General features: G+C 41.4%; 2 protein-coding genes across 5 annotated transcripts in view; one reads left to right on the forward strand and one right to left on the reverse strand.

Moving 5' to 3' along the window:
- Window positions 1-7821, reverse strand: part of RTN4IP1 (reticulon 4 interacting protein 1) — a 26725-nt gene extending 18904 nt beyond the window's left edge. For 2 of the 3 annotated variants that reach the window (XR_006176210.2, XM_005287690.4), the window contains exons 1-4: window positions 6809-7753; window positions 4464-4615; window positions 3592-3660; window positions 1165-1289 (exon numbers count right to left, since the gene is read on the reverse strand). Coding sequence is in view for 2 of the 3 variants with exons in the window: in XM_005287690.4 (XP_005287747.2) it covers window positions 1165-1289; window positions 3592-3660; window positions 4464-4615; window positions 6809-7109 (647 nt within the window). In the remaining variant the exon portion in view is untranslated. Of the gene's footprint in view, window positions 1-1164; window positions 1290-3591; window positions 3661-4463; window positions 4616-6808 lie in introns of all 3 variants that reach the window. The other variant, XM_042857662.2, reaches the window with a different exon arrangement.
- Window positions 7764-21319, forward strand: part of QRSL1 (glutaminyl-tRNA amidotransferase subunit QRSL1) — a 20379-nt gene continuing 6823 nt past the window's right edge. The window contains exons 1-8 of one of the 2 annotated variants that reach the window (XM_005287689.5): window positions 7764-7903; window positions 9578-9737; window positions 10647-10745; window positions 13578-13674; window positions 14606-14782; window positions 17469-17644; window positions 18044-18156; window positions 20374-20566. In XM_005287689.5, the coding sequence (XP_005287746.2) occupies window positions 7880-7903; window positions 9578-9737; window positions 10647-10745; window positions 13578-13674; window positions 14606-14782; window positions 17469-17644; window positions 18044-18156; window positions 20374-20566 (1039 nt within the window). In that variant the 5' untranslated portion in view covers window positions 7764-7879. Of the gene's footprint in view, window positions 7904-8165; window positions 8390-9577; window positions 9738-10646; window positions 10746-13577; window positions 13675-14605; window positions 14783-17468; window positions 17645-18043; window positions 18157-20373; window positions 20567-21319 lie in introns of those variants that run through there. The other variant, XM_065588294.1, reaches the window with a different exon arrangement.

Raw genomic sequence — 21319 nt, forward strand, 5'->3', positions numbered from 1 at the left:
AAGGGCTGACCACAGCCTGTTAGCCACCCAAATGTTATACACTGGAAACTATTTACACTATTTATAAAGCAATCTATAAGCACATATGGGTAATTATTAGCAACAACAGAACATGTACATAGTGACTGAGAATGTGGAAGTAAAACTCACTAGTTTTTTTTCATTGTTTAAGCTGAAGCAAATGCAAAAAGTAAAGAAACAGTATAAATAAAAGTTTTTTAAAAAGCGCTTTCACTTTTAGGTAAGTTTTGTAACCTAGGTAGGGCATTTTTAATTTTTTTTAACCCAAAGGCACTTCATTAAATGATATTAATCCCATTTACATGCAACAAATTAACCAAAACAAAAAATGATCTAAAACATTTAAAAAATAAAGAGGGAGATAAGTGTTCTACTATTTTCTACAGGGTAATACCAATAGTTTTAAGAGCAGAAGCAATTTCAAAGAATAATTTATTTTCTCAGAAAATAGTTGACCTTTAGAACAAACATTTTCCTGATATTTTCATAATGAAATTTACCATGGCACACAACAGCCAGTTACTTCAGTATCTCCCAAAGATGTAGATGAAAGATTTTCATTAAATCCAATGTCCTTTACAATATGTTTTATTAAAACATAATACTCCAGATAACAGGAGATCAGAAAGTATAAGGTCAAGATCTTGCAAACATTTATGCACATTCTTAATTTTATTCATGTGAGTAGTCCCATTGACTTTAATGAACTACTCACATAAGCAGAGTTAAGAACATGTGTAAGTGTTTATAAGATCAGGACCAAGTTGGATTTTCCTTCTGTTTAGAAGGAAGCTGAGGTGAGAAGACCTCTGACCCCATCAAAACAATTGAGGGTCTGATTCTACAAGCTTTACTTAAGCAAATAGCCCCACTGAAATTAATAGGACTATTTGTCAGAATAAAGGTTAGCAGTTCAGGCCCTGAATTAAGAAAGTAAACTTTCAGCCATTATGTCATCTCTGTATCTTTACCATACTAGTGCAAATTCAAAGGCTTTACCATTTTGTGCATATAGGAATGACTCTGCACATTCATTTTTTTATTTTATCTATCTTAAAAAATTAAATTCAGTTAGCTCTCTATACAAAAAATAAACACACAAAAGTTAATGCAAACATATTAGCACCAGGACCAGTTGCTTACCGTTTCCCACTGCAATTATCTTGGTTCAATCCCCCAATTTGGTTCATTGCAGACCATGCTGTTAGACCGACATATGGTAAAGAGGCAGCTTCCATGTGACTGAGACACTTGGGCTTGTGAGAGATCTAAAGTAGAAGATCAGTCATGTCTAAATCACAATGAATAATATATTTGTGGACTACCAGGGTTGATAAAAATAAAGTTTTAATATTTATTTCAATTTAAAAAAATCATTTGATTTACGTTAAATACAGTTTTCATTTAAAAAAATAAACCTTCTCTATAATCTATTAAAATCACTTAAATTAAATAAAAAATAATATTAAGCAGTAAATGTTTGCTGCAAAACTTTTAAAGAGAGTCATACTACTGAACTGGAGGAAGTCACTGGCTAAGTACCTGGAACTAGAGTAGGGGTTCTCAAACTTTATTGCACCACGACCCCCTTCTGACAAAAAAAATTACTATCCAATACCAGGAGCGGGGACCGAAGCCTGAGGCCTCCCACCCCAGGTGAGGGGGCCAAAATCAAACCCCAAGGGCTTCAGCACCAGACTGGGGCCTGTAACCTGAGCCCTGCTACCCAGGGCTCACACCCTCAGGCTTCAGCTTTGGCCCCGGGCAGTGGGGCTCGGGTTTTGGCTTTGGCCCCGGGCCCCAGCAAGTCTAACACCAGCCCTGGCGATGCCATTAAAACGGGGTCACGACCCACTTTGGGGTCCCAACCCACAGTTTGAGAACCGCTGAACTAGAGTTTGCTAAGCTACTAACCCAGCTTTTGACAGCAAGAGCATTGACTGCAGGTGCTGAGAGAATATTTTCTTAATTTCAGTTTACTGAACTAGTTCAGTACAATGGCTAGTTCATTCAAAGTTAAGAAAACAGCTGAGAGCTGAAAAAAGTGGGAAAGCTTGTTTTCCTCTTCCAATCTATGAATAAAAGCTAAGTGTGAGAGGATGAGATCCTCTAGCTCTAGAATCTTGAAGGACATGGTGACCAGAAACAATCCAATCAATTCACTAACAACTTTGTTTAATAAATCAGTTTATTAAAACATGTTCTGCATTTGAAATTAACTTTTTTTCTTATGTATTCAGCATATATAAGGTAGTTTTATTTAACTACTAAAAAAATTAATGCTGATTTTGTGAATTTTTAACTAGACTCTAGTTTCCATGCAAATAGAGCTTGACACAAATCATAAGTAAAAGATGAATCATGTACTAAATAAGAAATGTATCATTCACATTTGCTAAAATAAAATGTAACAAATTTAGAATCTGAATACAATTTAAACAAATATATAGCACAATATACATGTGTATAGTTTATTCTCCTAATGTGTAACAAAAAATAGTACCACGGACACTGCACCCCATATTCTTCATAGAGCTATTATGATATATATTATATGATTATGGAATAATTTTGATGTATTTTATGCAAGATAAGTCATGCGAGATATCATTGAAAAGATTATGATTTCCTGATATGATTATCCTATTTTTATGTATGTATCACTTTTGTATCTGAGGTTAGGAATATTGACTATGTATCTGTATTACAAATGTGTTTACACCTGGGGAACGCTCACTAGACAAGATGCTTTCATTCTGAAAAGCTGGGTGGGGAAGGGCCATTAGAGAAAACAATAGGCCTTAGAAGAAGCTTATCTCCCACTTGGGGGCATTCCTGAGGACACTGCAGACAGCCTCAGAGTCAAGGCTGCTGTGACACTACTGGGACATGTGACCAGGTCACCTGCTGCTGGACTCCATCTTGGTATATCAGTATTTTTCCACTGACTGGCGTGGGAACCAAGCTTTGAAACAAAGGGTTCCCGCCATATTCAAAAGCTATATAAGGTAGGGGAGTGACATCATCTCGGTTTTTCACTGGAGAGTGCTTGTCACAGCAATACTGTGTAAAGGAAGCCCAGGCTGGTGGGTCGGGGGGGCTCAGTGGTACCCCAGCTCCAGGTGGCACCTGGGAAGGAACCCGTCACAACCACATTTATTATAAAGTCTATGTTTAGTTGTGAATCCACAAGTTTTAATGGTTACCAATCAGTGAGCATCAACCTTCCTTTAGGAAAATAACTAAAAAAGATAAATATAAAACAAGATTAAAATCAATTATTATTTACATCAAGGTTTCCTGCCTGCTAATTTAAATTACAATTAAATCCCTGATTTAACTCAACCCACCAAGTGGACTACACAAGGCTTCAAATTAAAACAAGCTATACTAAACCTCAGCTGTTGAATTTTCCATGTTTCAAAATATCTTGACTACATAAGTAGAAAAATATTTTTTTTAAAAAATCTATACAATTTAAAAACTGTGAAAAAGCAATTTACACAAATTTTGGAAGAAACAAAGTCTGCTGAAATTTTTGTTTTTATATTGAAATTTTGGTATGGTTACCTCATTTCCACTAGCTACAACAAACTCTGATATAGTGCCTTGTTTCCAGGGAGGAATTGCTGCCCATACCTAAAACCAAAGGGAAAACACATTTCAGCTTTTATTATTTTCTTAATATTGTATCTATATCATAGAAAAGTCATTTTCCAACCTCCAGAACAACTTCAGGGTAGCATAAGTAGAGATTAATTATACAGAATATCAGTTTCACTAGATCTGAGTTCACTATAAAAAGATTTCATTTGCTCTCTTAAAACAAACTACAGAAGAATGATTAATAGAAGCATGGATGGGCCATATAACTAAGATGGATTGTACTGTATATAATATAAACTTTTGGAGAAAGCAGATTACATTAAACAGTTCATATCTTACTAGAAGGCCATGAACTGGTAAAATACCTGAAAGAGAAAAACATTCCTCCAGTAAAACTGAAAAAAGTTAAAAGCAAGTCTTATAAGGATTTGTATGGGGCTCAGAAATTTGCTGGCTCTTCAACTATGTCAGAGTTTTTGGTATTATAAGGTAATAAAGGTTTACTCAAGAGAAATTTCCTGTTAAAATTCTAGTTTCAATCAAGATGAAGCAGCTTCAGGTATTTTGTTTTTTAATATAAGAAACCCCCACCTCAGGATTTTAACATATGCAAATTCAATGGACCCTAAATATAAACAAATGGGGTAACTAGCCCATATGAATACTTTGCAGGAAAAAACAAGTAAAAGTTCAAAAAAAGTTACTGCAACCCAGTTTTTATGTAGGCTGCAGGTAGGCAAGAAAAAAAAGTTATTTGCAAAGAAAAAGAAAAAAATTGACTTCATATTACATTTTCAACATACATAAAGTTAGAAAAATGAGACAAGTTACATCACCTCATCTCCAGGTTTGAAATAGGACACATTTAGCCCACATTCCATAATTACACCAGATACATCTCGACCAAGTGTTAGAGGAAATTCATTCCCGGTGCTTTTCAATTTCAGTGGATCACGTTTCATATTTAAAGCAGCTGCTCCATAACCATCTATAAAACATGGTTTAACAGAGTAGGAAATATCAATGATTATTTTTATAGAACTGCACAAATCGGACCAGTGAGCAAGGTTTATAGTCTGTGCCTAATGCAACTTTACACCTCTGAAATTTGATTTTTTATAGTTCTGAAAATGTTATCTCTAAAGAACTAGAACCAAGCAGAACAGTATTATTTTATGTTTTAAAAAAGTTTATACAACTAAGTATCAACAAGTCTTGCAATATTTCTTCTTATGTCCCGTTTGGTAAACAATACATATAAAAATATTAAATATCATCAAACCAGCTAGCTGCTTATAACATGATATTAGACATCACACTGACAGACATTTGTTATTTCATGATAAGAACAATTAATCATTTCATGTGTGACGACTATCTCATAGATGTCTAATTTATTTTTCATAGGTACATGAGCATTGACAGGGCCAATTCTGCAATAATTAATCCCACAAATGTTCCCACTGGCTTCAGTAGGCCTCCTCAGATGAGTATGGGTTGCATGATTGGACAAACAATCCTATAACAAACAACCTGCAATGTTTTAAGTAGTTTTGGCCCCAGAATACAAACTAAGGCCTCAGTCTCACAAGGAGCTTCGTGCAGGCAGATCCCTGATCCATCCAGAATTCTGTGTAGGCTCAGGAGTCTGCTAAGATGGAGCTCATTGCAGGATCAGGGCTTTTTAAGAGCTTTAAATTGCAAGTACCATATATACTCATTCATAAGCCACATATTTTTGGTAAAAATGTGACACATCAAAAAGCAGGAGTCGGCTTATAAACAGGTCTACACCAAAATTTGATGATTTTAAACTCTATGGAATCATTGAATTGAATATCTAATACACTGTTGTTTTGTTTACCTGGAGCGTCTGCAGGCATGGAGTCCCTCGGCTCCCTGTGGCCACGGCTCGCCATTCCCAGCCAATGGGAGCTCCGGGAAGTGGTGCGCCACTACCCGCAGCTCCCATTGGCTGGGAACCGCGAGCCACGGCCACAGGGAGCTGAGGGGCTTCATGCCTGCAGACGCTCCAAGTAAACAAAACGTCCCAACCCGCCAGCGGCTTACCCTGACGAGCCGGGAGCCAAAGGTTTCCAACCCCTGAAATATAGGGCCGGCCTATGAAAGGGTCATACAGTTTTTGCTATTTTTACCTATCCTTTTTTGGGGGGGGGGGGGGGGAGGGGGAAAGAGGTCAGCTTATAAACGAACGTGCTAATAAACGAATATATACGGTAATTGCTTTATCATTGAAATTTTAAGCTCAGTTGTTTAAAAAAATAGAAAGTTCTTTCAATTTTCATCTAAAGCCAATATCAAAATTTGAAATGCAAGATTGCATCTTGCTGTGAATAAACAGTGAAATATAAGATTTTCTGTTATTTTAAGTTTTTGTTAAGATTTCTGAGCCTGCTATTGAGAAAAATTGTCTGACTAGAAAAACATCAAATGGCAATGATCAATCAGTTAAATGTACTGATTGGCCAAAGCCTTGAATTCAGTGGACAGCAGACCTGAAAAAGAGCTGTGTAAGGTCGAAAGCTTGTCTCTCTCACAAACAGAAGTTGGTCCAATAAAAGTAGCCACTGAGGCACCTATGCAACAGGAAGTTAGGACAAAGATGAGAAATAAACATTTTTGGGAATGAATTCTATGAGCCAACTGTCATGGGAGTTGAGGAAGCTCAGTGTTTTGCAAGAGGAACTCAGCACAGTGCAGGCCTGGGCCCTTGCACAATCGGAACCAAACTAACAGAAGAAGAAAAACACTTTAAAATTGGGTTGCAAGTTGATTCTCATTCTGATCATGAGTTTTAAGTCTGTGAAGGGCAGCAACCAGCTGCTTGTATTACTTGGGCTACAACCCAGCCTAGTTTTGCTTTGGTAGATGCAGAACTATAGTCTAAAATTCACCACTCTCCCCTGACAATTTAACAGAAAAAAAGTTTTGCAAGAGTATTTTCCCACAATAATCATGGAATATCTTTCCAAACAGCCCTGTTTAAAAACTATTGGAGCCAAAGGCACATTTTGGACTATGATTTACAACAACAATTTAATAAGAATAATAGAGGTATAATAAAATTATATTTACAGTATGAACCATGTTATGTTAAGAACTTAATCAACACTAAAATACACAAAAATATAATAATCCCTACTCAAAATAAATCACTTACTTCTCATATTAACATCTATAGGGTTTAAACTTGCAGCATGGACTTTAATAATGACTTCATTTGGAAAATTTATTACAGGGAACATCATGTTATTTGTAAATCGTAGCACATCATTTCGCCCATATCTCTCTATTATCCACGATGTCATAACTGTATATCTCTGACAGGAGAGGCTGATATTTCTACATAGACGGGGTTTGATTAAACTTTTGCCTCTTCTAAGGCAAGTTGCCATGGAACCTTGACTGAAAAGCAAGCCACTGTATGCTCTCCTACTAAGCAGATGCATCTTTAAATACATTATTGCCAACGCATACGGTGGGATCTTTAATGACTCTAGCTACTATTCTAGATGTGTAAAAATAATTATACGCTGGCCACACTAATGCTTCCCATCTGCACAGAGATAATTTTTTAGCCAATCAAACCCATGTATGTTTGCCAACTTCAATTTTTTAAAATGTTTTATACTATTACTCTAATTCTTCTTTTACAACCATATGGGGGAGGGGGGTGTCTAGATTCAACTTTTAACCACAAGACTCACAGGTTTTGGGGTGTGAAGGAGGGGAACTAAACAAACTGGCTTTTCCCCACGAGCATCACAGCCCCCAGAGAATCCCTAGTTTGAAAGCGTGGAGGGGGGGATCCCCCAAACGCGTTATAACTCACCAAATCCCAGTGCCCCCTCCCCAATCAGCTCAGCCTCCCCCCACAAGACCCCGTCCCCAAAGTGAGACAGTCCCCGCCTCGCTCTCCCCTTTCCTTGCCCTTGCCCCCAGAGCCAGCGCGTCCCCCCCTCAGCGAGTCCCCGTCTGGCCTGAATCTCCTCCGCTCAGCGAGCACAGACTGAGGGGCACTCTCCGCCAGGCCACGCCCACTCCTCCCACCTCAGCCAATGGCGACCCGGTATCATGCCAGTCTACGAAGACTCGAGCCAATGGAGTCGCTCCATGTTGAGCGGTGCAGCCCAAGATGGCCGCGCCCATGCCCGGCTGGCCGAGCCGCGACTGACGCTCTGGCTGTGACCGTGCGGGATCCCCGGCCGGGGCGAGTGATGCCGCGGAGAGGATGTTGCGCGTCTCCCTCAGAGAAGTGAGCGGCCTTCCCCTCCGCCCCCGGTGTTGCTCGGGGGCTCCCGCCTATGGGGACGGGTGGAAGCGGAACCCCAAGCTATGCCTGCACCAGCTGCCTGGAGCCCAGCCCGCGCCGTGGTATCGGGGTCCCCGGTGTGCGCGGTGTAACTTCCCACCCCGCGCCCGACCCGGCTGTGCCCAGGCGAGGCTCCCGCCCTTCGCCCCCCAACCCCCGCTGGCGGCGGCGCAAAGGCCAGGAGGGCGGCGGAGTGTGTTAACCCTGCAAGAGCAAGAAGTGGTGCAGCCCGGCAGCGAGAAGGGGACGCGCTTTGGCACTCGCGCAGCACCGTGCACACTCAGCCCTGCGTCTGGCACTGCGGCCCAGCTGGGAACGGGGGGAGGCGTTGACAGGACACACAGCAAGCAGCGTTGTTAATAAAACTCTTCTCTCCAAGGGTTGTCTAGACTGCGGCGCATTACCCACGAGCTAGTGACCACACAGCAAGTGGGAAAAATCTGGACGGGTGGAGGGTGGGTTATGGGGTCCCATATAAGACAGAGCCCCTAATATCGGGACGTCTGGTCACCTTAACTGAATACAGCCTGGTTAAAATCCTAATCCTTTTTGGATTATTATTTGTGTGTGTTTAACTGAGTGGTGGGCAAATTTTTTGGCCTGAGGGCCACATTGGGGAATAGAAATTCTATTGAGGGCCATGAATGCTCACCAAATTGGGGTTGGGGTATGGGAGAGGGTGAGGGCTCGAGTTGGGGGTGTGGGCTCTGGGGTGGAGCTGGGGATGAGAGGTTTGGGGTGCAGGGGGGTGCTCTGTGCTGGGATCGAGGGGTTTGGAGGAGGGGAGAGGGCTGGGGCATGGGGAGAGGTTCAGGGGTCCAGGCTCTGAGCAGCGCTTACCTTGAGCGGCTCCTGGAAGCAGTGGCATGGTACAGCCACAGCTTCCAGGAGCTGTGTGGTGTGGCCCCCAGCTGGAGCGCCAGAGCGGGGCTGAGCCGCGTGGTGCGGTCCCCGACCCAGTGCCCTGGCTGGAGCTCACAAGCCAGCTTAAAACGGCTCACAGGCTGAGGGCCATTGTTTGCTCACCCCGGTTTAACTGATTAAGAGGGAGATGGTGCTATTGGAAACAAGGCTTTGGCTGGTGAGTTTCCTCCCCAGCCAAAACCAAGTTAACTAAGGCCCTACGCACAGTAGGGCTTTGTAGCTGTGTTTAAAACCACCTTTAATCATAATTATGCTGCGAAACTTGTATTTGCATCCACAATAACCAGTTACACAATAACCGGTTACAAACGATGGGCCTGATCCTGTAAACAGTGGTGGTACACATGATGGATGTCATTGAGACTCCTCATCTGCGTAAAAGTTTGAAGGACTGGGTTTCATGTTCCCACTGTATTTAGAAATTGCTTAGGACATGACCAGAATAGCACTGGCATTGCTGGTTGAGGCTGAAATGCTTTGAAAGTGTTGTATGTGAAAGTTGACGAAGTGCTTTCTTAGCTAATGCTTTTATTCTATCATAAAAGTACTACATGTATCAAATTTATCCCCAAAATTAAGGGTAGAGGAAGAGAAGGAATTAGTTTTAGAAACTTGACTGAAACAATTCTTGCAAGTCATACCAATATTTGTAACTAGGGACTTGCGATTTAAAAATGGAAACTGTCCTTTCAGATCTCTGCAGCACTGAAAGAAGGCCGAGTGAGTCCAACAGAGCTTTGTCAAAGATGTCTCTCCTTTATCAAAGCCACAAAATTTCTTAATGCTTACATTACTATAGCAGAAGACACAGCATTAAAACAGGCTGAAGAATCAGAGGAGAGATATAGGAGAGGTAAGTTACCCTAGATTTGTAGTTAATGGCTGTTCTTCCATAAATGTTTTTGACTGTAGTGGATGGAACCTTTGTTAGACTCAGTAATTTAAAAAAAAAGAAAGTGAAGTCTACTGTTCATTTGATTTGCTTGTATGGAACAACAATAGGGCCTATTGAGACTAAAGGCTCTGTGGACAGATACTGATTGCACTCAAGGTAATCACCATTTACAAAAGATGGGGAATGGGGGGCGGGAATTTCACCCTGGTAGATCTGCTCTTCTGTCTAACTAACATCCCATTGCTTAAGCAAAATGCCGGTTAGGATACTTCCGCTTCAAGGCATTTATTCCCTTTGAGATTCTTCTCTGGATAACTAATAGTCAGCTATGAAAGACTTTGTCCAACTACCAATTCCGAGCACAATTGCTGTGCATCAGAAGGCAGAATCTATGACTCCTGGCTTGGGAATGGAGTAGATTTAAGTAGCTGTCTAAGGATGAAATAAGCATTACATGGCCACAACTGAGGTGGTAAGCATCTTTTGGAATAATTTACCTAGTTTGGAAGCCACTTCCTTAGTTGCAGAGACAATGCAGTATGGGAGGAAATCTGGCCTGAGCAAAGTCCTTAATGTTAGAGTTGAAAACAAAAGACCTTTTGTGAAAATATCAGGGCTTTGGAGCGGAGCTGGAGCGCGGAGCAGCTCCAGAGCAGTGGAGCTGCAGGTTTTTTCCTGGAGCTGGAGCGGAGCCAAAGCACAGCTCCAAAGCCCTGGAAAATATAACTTAAAAGCATTTCAGTACAACTCCTACTTCCAAGTTAGAGAGAAGCTGAAGAGTAAAATAAAATGTCATTGCTAAGCAACGTAGACAGTCTGTTTTAATACTTACATTTTACTCTGTCCTTGTACCAATTCCTAACACAGGTCAGATACTGGGGGATTTAGATGGAATTCCTGTTGCAGTAAAAGACAACTTCAACACAGCTGGTATTGAAACAACATGTGCATCAAACATGCTGAAAGGTAAAGTAGTGCGTTGTAGGCAAAGCAAACACCATTTTGAAGCTCTGGTCCTTTTCTCTAAAGCAGCACAGCCTACTTAAAAACCTAGTCATTTTCAAAAAATGAATTAAAGTACTTTCAGGCACTACACTTCCTTTGCCATCATCTTCCAAAGTTTTGTGGCTTTTGCAGTCATATATTTTAAAAACTATTATTTATTTACATTGTTACAATATTGAGACAATGCAATATTAATTATAATCAATACATTAAAATGTAACTATTCTATCAACAGGTTACATTTTGCTCTGTTACTAGAGAGTAGTCAGTGGTTTTTTTTGCAAAAAGAACAGGAATACTTGTGTCACCTTAGAGACTAACAAATTTATTTCAGCATAAGCTTTCGTGGGCTACAGCCCACTTCGTCAGATGCATAGAGTGGAACACACAGACAGAAGATAATTATACATACAGAGAACATGAAAAAATTCAATTAGTGTAATGACCCAACCATTTTTTTGTTGCAAAACTGACACAAAACTTCAAAAACAGACTCCAAAGAGAGACTGCTGAACTTGAATTAATATGCAAATTAGACACAATTAACTTAGGTCTAAACAGAGACTGGGAATGGATGGGTCATTACACTAACTGAATCCCCCCCCCCCCCCCCCCCCCCATGTTAAGTTCTCCTCACACCTTCTATGGGTCATCTCGATTATCACTTCAGTTTTTTCTTCTGCTGCTACTGATAGCTCATCTCAATTGATTGGCCTCTTACAATTGGTATGCGTACTTCCACCTTTTCATGTTCTTTGTAAGTATAAATATCTTCTGTCTGTGTGTTCCACTCTATGCATTTGAAGAAGTGGGCTGTAGCCCACGAAAGCTTATGCTGAAATAAATTTGTTAGTCTCTAAGGTGCCACAAGTACTCCTGTTCTTTTTGCGGATACAGACTAACACGGCTGCTACTTCGAAACCAGTGGTTTTTTTATTTGTTTGTTAAATCATCTTTCTATATAGCAAAATGCAAACACAGTTTCTGTTGTGTTCGTAGAGACTTGGTCCTAGTTCTTGAGCTCAACAGTTGTCTTTCATATTGATGTGAGTCATCAGCTACAGACTAGGGACTGAATGGCTAGGTAGCAGTTCTGCAGAAAAGGACCTAGGGGTCACGGTGGACGAGAAGCTGGATATGAGTCAGTGTGCTCTTGTTGCCAAGAAGGCTAACGGCATTTTGGGCTGTATAAGTAGGGGCATTGCCAGCAGATCGAGGAATGTGATCGTTCCCCTTTATTCGACATTGGTGAGGCCTCATCTGGAGTACTGTGTCCAGTTTTGGGCCCCACACTACAAGAAAGATGTGGAAAAATTGAAAGAGTCCAGCGGAGGGCAACAAAAATGATTAGGGGTCTGGAGCACATGACTTATGAGGAGAGGCTGAGGGAACTGGGATTGTTTAGTCTCCAGAAGAGAAGAATGAGGGGGGGATTTGATAGCTGCTTTCAACTACCTGAGAGGGGGTTCCAAAGAGGATGGAGCTCGGCTGTTCTCAGTGGTGGTAGATGACAGAACAAGGAGCAATGGTCTCAAGTTGCAGTGGGGGAGGTCTAGGTTGGATATTAGGAAAAACTATTTCACTAGGAGGGTGGTGAAGCACTGCAATGCGTTACTTAGGGAGGTGGTGGAATCTCCTTCCTTGGAGGATTTTAAGGCCCGGCTTGACAAAGCCCTGGCTGGGATGATTTAATTGGGAATTGGTCCTGCTTTGAGCAGGGGATTGGACTAGATGACCTCCTGAGGTCCCTTCCAACCCTGATATTCTATGATTCTATGATCAGTTCCAATTCTGCTCTCTGGATTTTTGTTTTATAAAAAGATTATTTTTTTCTTTTGAATACCCATAGTTCATTGTTTCACTTAGCAGTTCCATTATATGTCCATAGCATTGTTTTATTAATAAAAGCACTATTATTTTCCTATTTGAAAAAAATTCTCTCTCGTGTTGCTGTGTAATAGACCACCACAAACAGGGAACATTAACTAATGAGGGTAAAGAGCGAAATTGATGATACAAAAAAGTGCTGACAAATAACAAAGTAAACAAACTGAAAAAATTGGGGGGAAATCCTACTAATTTATTTCAATTTGTTATTGTGTTACTTGTAACAATGAAAGGGAAAAAATTGACTATACGTGTTGAACAGCAAGGATCAAGTTATCTCAAATTACCTTTTCCTCTGCATGCCAGCAAAGCAGTTGTGATTGACGTGGATGAGAGTCTTGAGGGTGAAACTCTAATATAGGCTCTAACACAGTGGTGGGCAACCTGCGGGCCTCACGCGGCCTGTCAGGGGAAGCCGCTGGCAGGCCGCCAGACCGCAGCTCCCAGTGGCCGTCTTTCGCCGTTACCAGCCACTGGGAGCTGCGGTTGCCCACCACTACTCTAACATCTTTCTCAGAAAAAGATATCTGCTTCAGTATTGGTCAGAGAAACTGTTAGAAACTCGGGCTGCAATCACCCTGTTTAATTGCTCTTGTAACTGGCCTTGTTCTCATCCACATATGAACAAGGTCTGAGTTAACTGTACGATTCATTCAGTCTTAGGAGAAGAAAGACTCTAGTAAATAATAAATGTTCTGGTTAATACTTATTCCATGTTTGTTATCAATGAATTTTGATTACTACTACTGTCACAAAGAAACGTGGTAGCACTGCACAGTGACAGTTGCCATGCAGAGATGATTACTTGGAAACATTTGGAGGAGTAATTATTGAAAGTCCTCCAGATGGTATCAGACAATTTCTTAACCAATCTGATTTTTTTTTTTTTTTTTTTTTTTTTTTTAGGTTATATTCCACCTTACAGTGCTACCGTAGTTCAGAAGTTATTGGATCAGGGGGCTGTGCTTCTAGGAAAAACAAACCTAGATGAATTTGCAATGGGGTAAGTTATATTAAATATTTAATATGATTGCATAGTAATATAACTACAGTGTCTACTATGATCCATCTCTAATCCTTAACTGCTGAGTTTATGCATGTTTGTTATATGGTGGTAAATATTTACTCTCCAGGGGTGTCTAATGGAACATGATGGCTATGTCTGTGAACTTCTCACTGAATATTTATCCTATTATGGTGTATATCCATTGTGGTGTGATTTAAAGAAAAGGGCCAGACACTGTAGCAGCTGTGCATGGTTGGATGGTATTGAGGGGATTAATTGAGTAGTATTTTTTTTTTTCAAGGTGGCTTTTTTCTTGGTAACTGAATTACACTCTGATCCATGACTTAAGCATGAGTATTATCACATTGCCTCTGCACACAATATGCCTCGTCTTGGAAACCCTCTTATGTTCCAGGAAGAACTATGCTTTCTACAGAACAGTCTACATTGCCATCATTGTGTGACTTTCTTATGACATGCTACTTCAAGAGGTCATCTTGTGAGGTTTTCTCATACAGTAAACTACCAAACTTGGTTATCTCATGCTTCAAGACCTTAGTTTTGAAGCAGACTCATGACTTGACTTGCCCGATGCTTACATGGTGTGAGTCCCCTGGCTTCAGTGGAGTTATACTTAATTTACATTAGGGTGAGTCAGAGGAGAATTTAGTCCTCAGTCTGCTCTGCAGAAGGAAGAAAGGAGTGAAGTTATAACTATAGGTTTTTATGATTTCCTGCAACTGTATAAAACAGTATTGGGGTCAGCTTCACAAGTAAATCTATACAAGCCTTTCCATATCACAATCAGATTTGCCTGACGGGCCAGGAGTAAAAGGTGGAATTGGAAGAAAAACATTGTATTGTTATGAAAAGTCTATAACTGAAATACAGTTCTCTGTGTTTAACCTATCTGAATTTCTCACACCAGATCTGGGAGCACAGATGGAATATTTGGACCAGTTAGAAACCCCTGGAGTTATTCAAGGCAGTACAGAGAAAAATCAGTGCAGAACTCCCATACTGAGAATGAAGACTCCAATTGGTTGGTAACAGGAGGAAGTTCAGGAGGTAGCGCTGCTGCAGTGTCTTCTTTCACATGCTTTGCGTAAGAGCTTTTTTAGAACTGTTAATTAAATGCTTCATAACGATGTGTGCACTTTTCCTCAAGACCAGTTTATCTTCCTTTCCCCAGGCACTACACTGTAATGTTTTTGTTTGAAACTGTAGAATAATTTGCATTGGTGTTGAAGAATTAGTTAGTTATACTATTAAGAACACAGATACTGAAATGCGTAACACATTAAAAGTGATTACACGTAAGGAAGCTTAAATTATTTCATTCTGAGCATTGTTCAGCATACTGACATGAACATTTTGCATTGCTTGAAATGTATGATGTCAGTAACAAAGAGAGAATGTTGTTCTCATTTGCACCTACTCTCGCTAAAAATATCATGGGATCCGTTATATGTCCACCACCTCAGTTATCACCCCACCTTCTCCCCTAAAAAGGAGAAAACATTGAATCCGAGCCCAGCTAGGAGACCAGACACCCACAACCCCCACCCCTGAGCCCAACCACAGTGCTCCACCCCCAGCCAATACACCCAAAACCCCTCCCCTGCCCCAAGCCAGCTCAGATACCTGCATCCTCTTCCCTCCAGAGCCCAGACACTCACCCCTCAGAGCCCAGCTGTGCCCCCCCCCCAGCCCACCCTCTTTCCCCCTCAGAGCCCAGGGATCCAGAGGGAGAAACAGTCTGATGCTTGGTCCCAGGCTTGCATGAAGTTTCCTGTGCACTGCCATCTCCTTCCCTCAGGGCATGCTGGGAACTGCAGCTGCCAGGAATCCTCTATTTCCCTCCCCCTCTCCCCGGCAGTGTCTTCTACGTGCAAGCTGGGCTCTGCCAGGTCCAGCGGCCCCTAATGGTGGCCAGCAGCACTGCAGCCCATTTCTGTGGGGGAAAGGAAATTCTGTGTGCACAGTGCGTTAATTTCTGCAAAATTCTGCATTGCGCAGTGGCGCAGAATTCCCCCAGTAGTATCCTCAATTGCCATTGAAGTCTGCTCACTTCTGATGGGGGTGTGGCTGCTCAGCACTTGCCAGGTCAGGTGCCTTTTCCAGCCATTTTGTCACCTGTTCATCCATTTTTTTCAGTTTCTCTTTGAAACTGGAAAAGAAACAGAGTGCTGCCTGTATTTCTTTCTTTGAATTGAGATGTAACTGTACACAGCATCCTCACACTTTGACTGGCTGAGACAGTTCCACTCATTAATGTCAGTATTAAATTGGTTCAACCATGTTAAGAAATTGACTCCTATGAAACAAAAAATGCCACATACTATGAAAAACTATAACTGGTCAAAAATTCAATTTTATAACTTGAAATTTAGAACAGAGCAACTTCATTCAAATTTGTCAGTCCATTTTCGAATTTCTGATGTATTAAAAAAAGAAAAGGAGCATTTTATTTCATTTTGAACTGACATTGAATTGACTTTTTAAAAACTGGAAAAGAAAATAAATTTCAATTCAAAATGAAAATGTTTCATTTCTAGTTTTATTGAAAAATCACATTTCATTGAAATAAGTTTTCACAATGCATTTTGATTTCAACAACTGCATTTTTTTTTTCCTGACAAATTTCAGTCAAAATTGTAACCAGCTCTACTAAAAGTGTTGAGTATAGCACGGGTTAGGCAAACTTTTTGACCCAAGGGCCACATCTGGGTGGGGAAATTGTATGTAGGGATAGGGCAGGGGGTTGAGGTGTGGGAGGGGGTGCAGTGTGCAGGAAGGGATTCCGGGCAAGGGGTGCAGGAGGGGTGTGGTGGGGTTGGGGTGCAGGAGGGGGTGTGGAGTGCAGGAAGGGGTTCAGGGCAAGGGGTGCAGAGGTGCAGGAGGGGGCTCAGGGCAGGGAGTTGGGGTGCAGGGTGCAGGAGGGGTTTGGGGTGCAGGCTTCGGCCCGGTGCCGCTTACCTCGAGCGGCTCCGGGGTGGCAGTGGCGCACAGCGGGGCAAAGGCAAATTCCCTGCCTGCCCTGGTCCTGCGCCACTCCCAGAAGTGGCCAGCATGTCCAGCAGTGGCTCCTGGGGGTGGGTGGGGTGGGGCAGGCAGTTTCACCATGCACTGCCCTCGCCTGTGGGTACCACCCCCGAAGCTCCCATTGGCCGTGGTTCCCCGTTCCCAGCCAATGGGAACTGCAGGGAGCGGTGCCTGCAGGTGAGGGCAGCGCACGGAGCCCTCTGTCCACCCCCCTCCCCCAGGGGCTGCAGAGACGTGGTGCCAGCCAATTTCGGGACAGACACGGGGCCAGGGCAGGCAGGGAGCCTGCCTTTGCTCCGCTGCGCCACGGGGCTAGCAATCCCACAGGCCGGATTGAAAACCCTGACAGGCCGATCCAGCCCGTGGCCCGTAGTTTGCCCTCCCCTGGTATAGCAGGTGCAGTTTTGGTATAGAAGGGAAATCACAGTGCACAGCCTCAATCTTAGAAAACACGAAAAAAGTAATATCTTTTGATGAACAAGAAGCCTTGTTGTTAGATGTGAAGGGCATATTTTATCAACATGTCTTTGTAAACTGAAAACTGCTGCTGCTTCATACTAAATAATAAAGAAAGAACCAGAATAAATGGGAGCTGAGTGCATGAAGATGATGCACTTTAAATTATTCTCATACTTGTATATCTAAAAAAAATTCCATTTAGGTCTGTACCTCTTTAAGAACAGATACAATTTAGATGTGTTTTGAAGTATTCAATTCTATTAATGATGGTTCTATTTAAACCGTAGGGCTTTAGGATCAGATACAGGAGGGTCCACCAGAAACCCAGCTGCTCACTGTGGAGTAGTAGGTTTAAAGCCAACCTATGGACTGATTTCTCGTCATGGTCTCATTCCACTAGTGAACTCCATGGATGTACCAGGAATTTTAACCAGATGCGTGGATGATGCAGCAATTGTATTGGGTACTACTAGTGCATATGTCTTTGTATACAGTTTGTCTCAAAACCTTTTGAATTTAAGGCCAGGTCTACACTAACCCCCTAATTCGAACTAAGGTACGCAACTTCAGCTACGTGAATAACGTAGCTGAAGTTCGAAGTACCTTAGTTCGAACTTACCTCGGTCCACACGCGGCAGGCAGGCTCCCCCGTCGACTCCGCGGTACTCCTCTCGTCTAGCTGGAGTACCACAGTCGACGGCGAGCACTTCCGGGTTCGACTTATCGCGTCCAGACAAGACGCGATAAGTCGAACCCAGAAGTTCGATCGCTCGGCACCGAACTACCGGGTAAGTGTAGACCTACCCTAAGAATCCCCTGTATTACTTTTCCTGTATGTCATGAGCCTTTTTTCATCTTTCAGGTGTGCTTGCAGGGCATGATCCTAAAGACTCTACTACTGTGCAGGACCCCTTTAAGCCGTTTGAACTAACCAGTTTTATAGATGTCAGCAAGCTCTGCATAGGAATACCAAAGGTAGCATTTCCAACTTTATCACTGGAAAAAAATTCATATCAGAGTAAAAACCTATATATCCTGCTCCCTGAGTCTGTAGTGATTTGCATCTGCAGAGACAGCATGTGGGAGTGAAAGTGTGTGTATTTCATTGCTCGGTGTCAACTTCTTCAGGCTGTTATAGGGCATTGACACTCTCTGTAGAGTTCTGTCCAGTCTTTGGAGGGAATGTTGCCTAGAAGTTTTATAAGAGGAGACTGGGAGCCTGAGCTCCTGGGCTTTATTGCTGGCTCTTTCACCAACTGCCTGTTTGACCTCAAACAAATCACTCTTTTTCTTAGTGCCTGAGGCTATGTCTATGCTACAAGCTAGGGGTGTGCATCCCCAGCTTGTGTATGCATATCGTAGCTCAATGACAGCTAGCCCAGGTATAAAGATCAGTGTAGTCGTGATAGCACGTGCAGTGGAGTCATGGCAGAGCCGAGCAGCCTACATACCAGCTTGAAACTGGGAGGCACATACTCAGCATAGCTCAGCTATGTCTTTCCTGCTGCTGCCTGTGCTACTGTGTCTACACTGCTGTTTATACTCATGCTAAGCTCTCATCGAGCTACCGCAAGTACATGTACACGAGTAGGGGAATCACATCCCTAGCTCACAGTGTAGATGTAGCCTGAGTGTAAAATGAGCATAATGCTTACTTCAAAGGGATGTTAAGACTTAATAAATGTTTATGGAGTGCTTTGAGATCCTTGGTTGAAAGGCACTATATTAATACAAAATACTGTTTAAAAAGATTATTGTGCTGTGCAGGGAAAGGGTTCTTATTAGGGATCAGGTGTTGTCTTTTTTTTTAATTTGCCTATTAATAGAAAAGCTTCTATGAATGTGTTACTTTCAGTGAGATAAGGGGATAACGGTTGGATTTAAACGCCCCTTCACTAATTGCAATCCAAGCATTGCGCTAGTACAGGTGAACCAGAAAATTTAATCAAACAAAAATATCACTGAAGAGTCTATTTTCATTGTCCAAGCTGATTGAAATGCAAAAAGAGCATATAGAGTGATTTGTAAATTATATGGTAAATATTTCAATGTTACTAATCCAAAATGGTGGTGGTAGCAAGTAAGGACTTTATTATTTTTTTTAAAAGTGATATTTATCCTGACAGTAGTGCCCCTTTCGCAGTAGTGTGGATTTTTATTTTATTTTTTTAAATAGGCAACACTGTTAGTACTATGGTCAAGTCTGCAGGATTGGTCCCATATTTTGATGCTGAACCTGTAGTAAGTGTCCACAAATGTGGATATTCAACTAAACACCTTTAGTAACTTAGGCTAACCAGGCTGGCTATCCTTGTCTCCTTGGTAAGGGCTTGTCTGCATGGGAAAGTTAATGGAGAATAAGCTAGGGTGTAAATGTAAAGTGCAATAGCTAATCCACAGTAGCTTGCTGCATAGACACACTTATTCCTCACTAATAGTGCCTTTTTGCTGTTTAGGTTCATATGGGTCGGAAGCGTAGGCTATTCAATAAACAGCAAAAAGGCACTTTTAGTGAGGAATAAGAGTGTCTATGCAGCGAGCTAGTGTGGAATAGCTATTCTGGGCTATTTCCATGTAGGCAAACCCTAAGAGTCTACACAGAGTGAGGCTTGTCACCAACCCTCATACTTTAGTACACCAACCTCAGACTCTTCTTTAGTGCTGTATTTTGACCTAGGTATGACACTTGCCACTGATGTGCTTTAGCCATTGTTTCTGCTCATTTAACATTATTCATAATGGGCCGGGTATTGTGGCTTAAAATTTAAGATGTGCTGTCCGTGAACTGCAGAATCCCAGTTAATAGACTGACAAGTGGGCAGCTTCCTATCCAGAAATTATAGACTTGAAGCAAGAAGTGCATAGTGAAATGTTATGACCTGCATTATGCAGGTGTTCAGACCAGAGAATCGTGATTGGTCCCTTCTGGCCTTAAAAATCTATTAAACTTATGAACTTAATATAATTTAATATCCTAACAGTAAGCAAAAACAAGTCTGTAATAAATACTTTAAAAAAGAATGTAGTGATGAAGACTAGTTTAACAGTATTTGCATCTAATAGTATATTACATTGGTTGGCCTGTTTACTGTCAACCAATAATTTTACATGGGTTTATTTTCAATGGTTCTTAATTATCTGTGAAGATGCTTATGCCTAGAATTCATTTCCTAACTTTTGTTCTCCACTAAGGAATATCATGCACCAGGATTATCTAGTGAAACTCTGGCACTTTGGTCTAAAGCTGCTGACCTCTTTGAGAATGCAGGTGCCAAGGTGATTGAAGTGAGCCTACCCCACACACGTTATTCAATTGTATGCTATCATGTGCTGTGCACAGCAGAAGTAGCATCAAATATGGCCAGATTTGATGGACTAGAATATGGTAAGTTTAAGTTTTTAAAGGAAAAAGGGCTATATCACTTTATATTATATGTAACACTCACTCACTTTATTAAGTGGCATAAAGATGCCTGTCATAGGTGTGTGCACTATGGTGATTTAACGTACATGGTTACCTGCATTTCATGGTTGAATGTTAGGAGATATGTTTTTTCCATGGTATGATAGAGTAAAAACCTTATTGCAGCTGAAAGCTGGAGTGAAGGACTAGAAACTGAGGTAGTCAAAGCATTAGCAAGGTATCCCAAGTGATCATGAAACTTACACTGGCTATCTGCTTATAGTTAATAGATGAAAATAATTTGTTTTCAGAAACTGTGTGAATTGTTAAAAGCATAAAGTGCTCAATGTATACATGAATGTTTTGCCATCTTATTGGGTGAGATACTGTGCATTAAAATATTTAGAAGCACTTGAGGAAAAAATGCCCCATCACTGGAGACATCCAAAGATAGGCCTGGCCAAAAAAAAAAAAAGGCAGCCTAATTAATGTAAACAAGGGAATAGTCCTGAATTATCTGGGAAATGAACCAGATAGACTTAAAAGATCTTTTCCATTTATGTATTTTGTGACATGACCAACATGAGTTGTTGTCTTAATGATTTACCATTTGAGTTTGTCTAGTGAGTGTATCACTTGATTATGGTATAGTAAGGTGCTGGCGAGTAAAAATAAAAATGCAGCCTATTTCTGAAGTCATTAAGATAAACCAGGACTATCAAAAGATTTGGTATT

This window comes from Chrysemys picta, chromosome 3 (assembly GCF_011386835.1).
Source record: "Chrysemys picta bellii isolate R12L10 chromosome 3, ASM1138683v2, whole genome shotgun sequence".
Lineage (NCBI taxonomy): Eukaryota > Metazoa > Chordata > Testudines > Emydidae > Chrysemys > Chrysemys picta.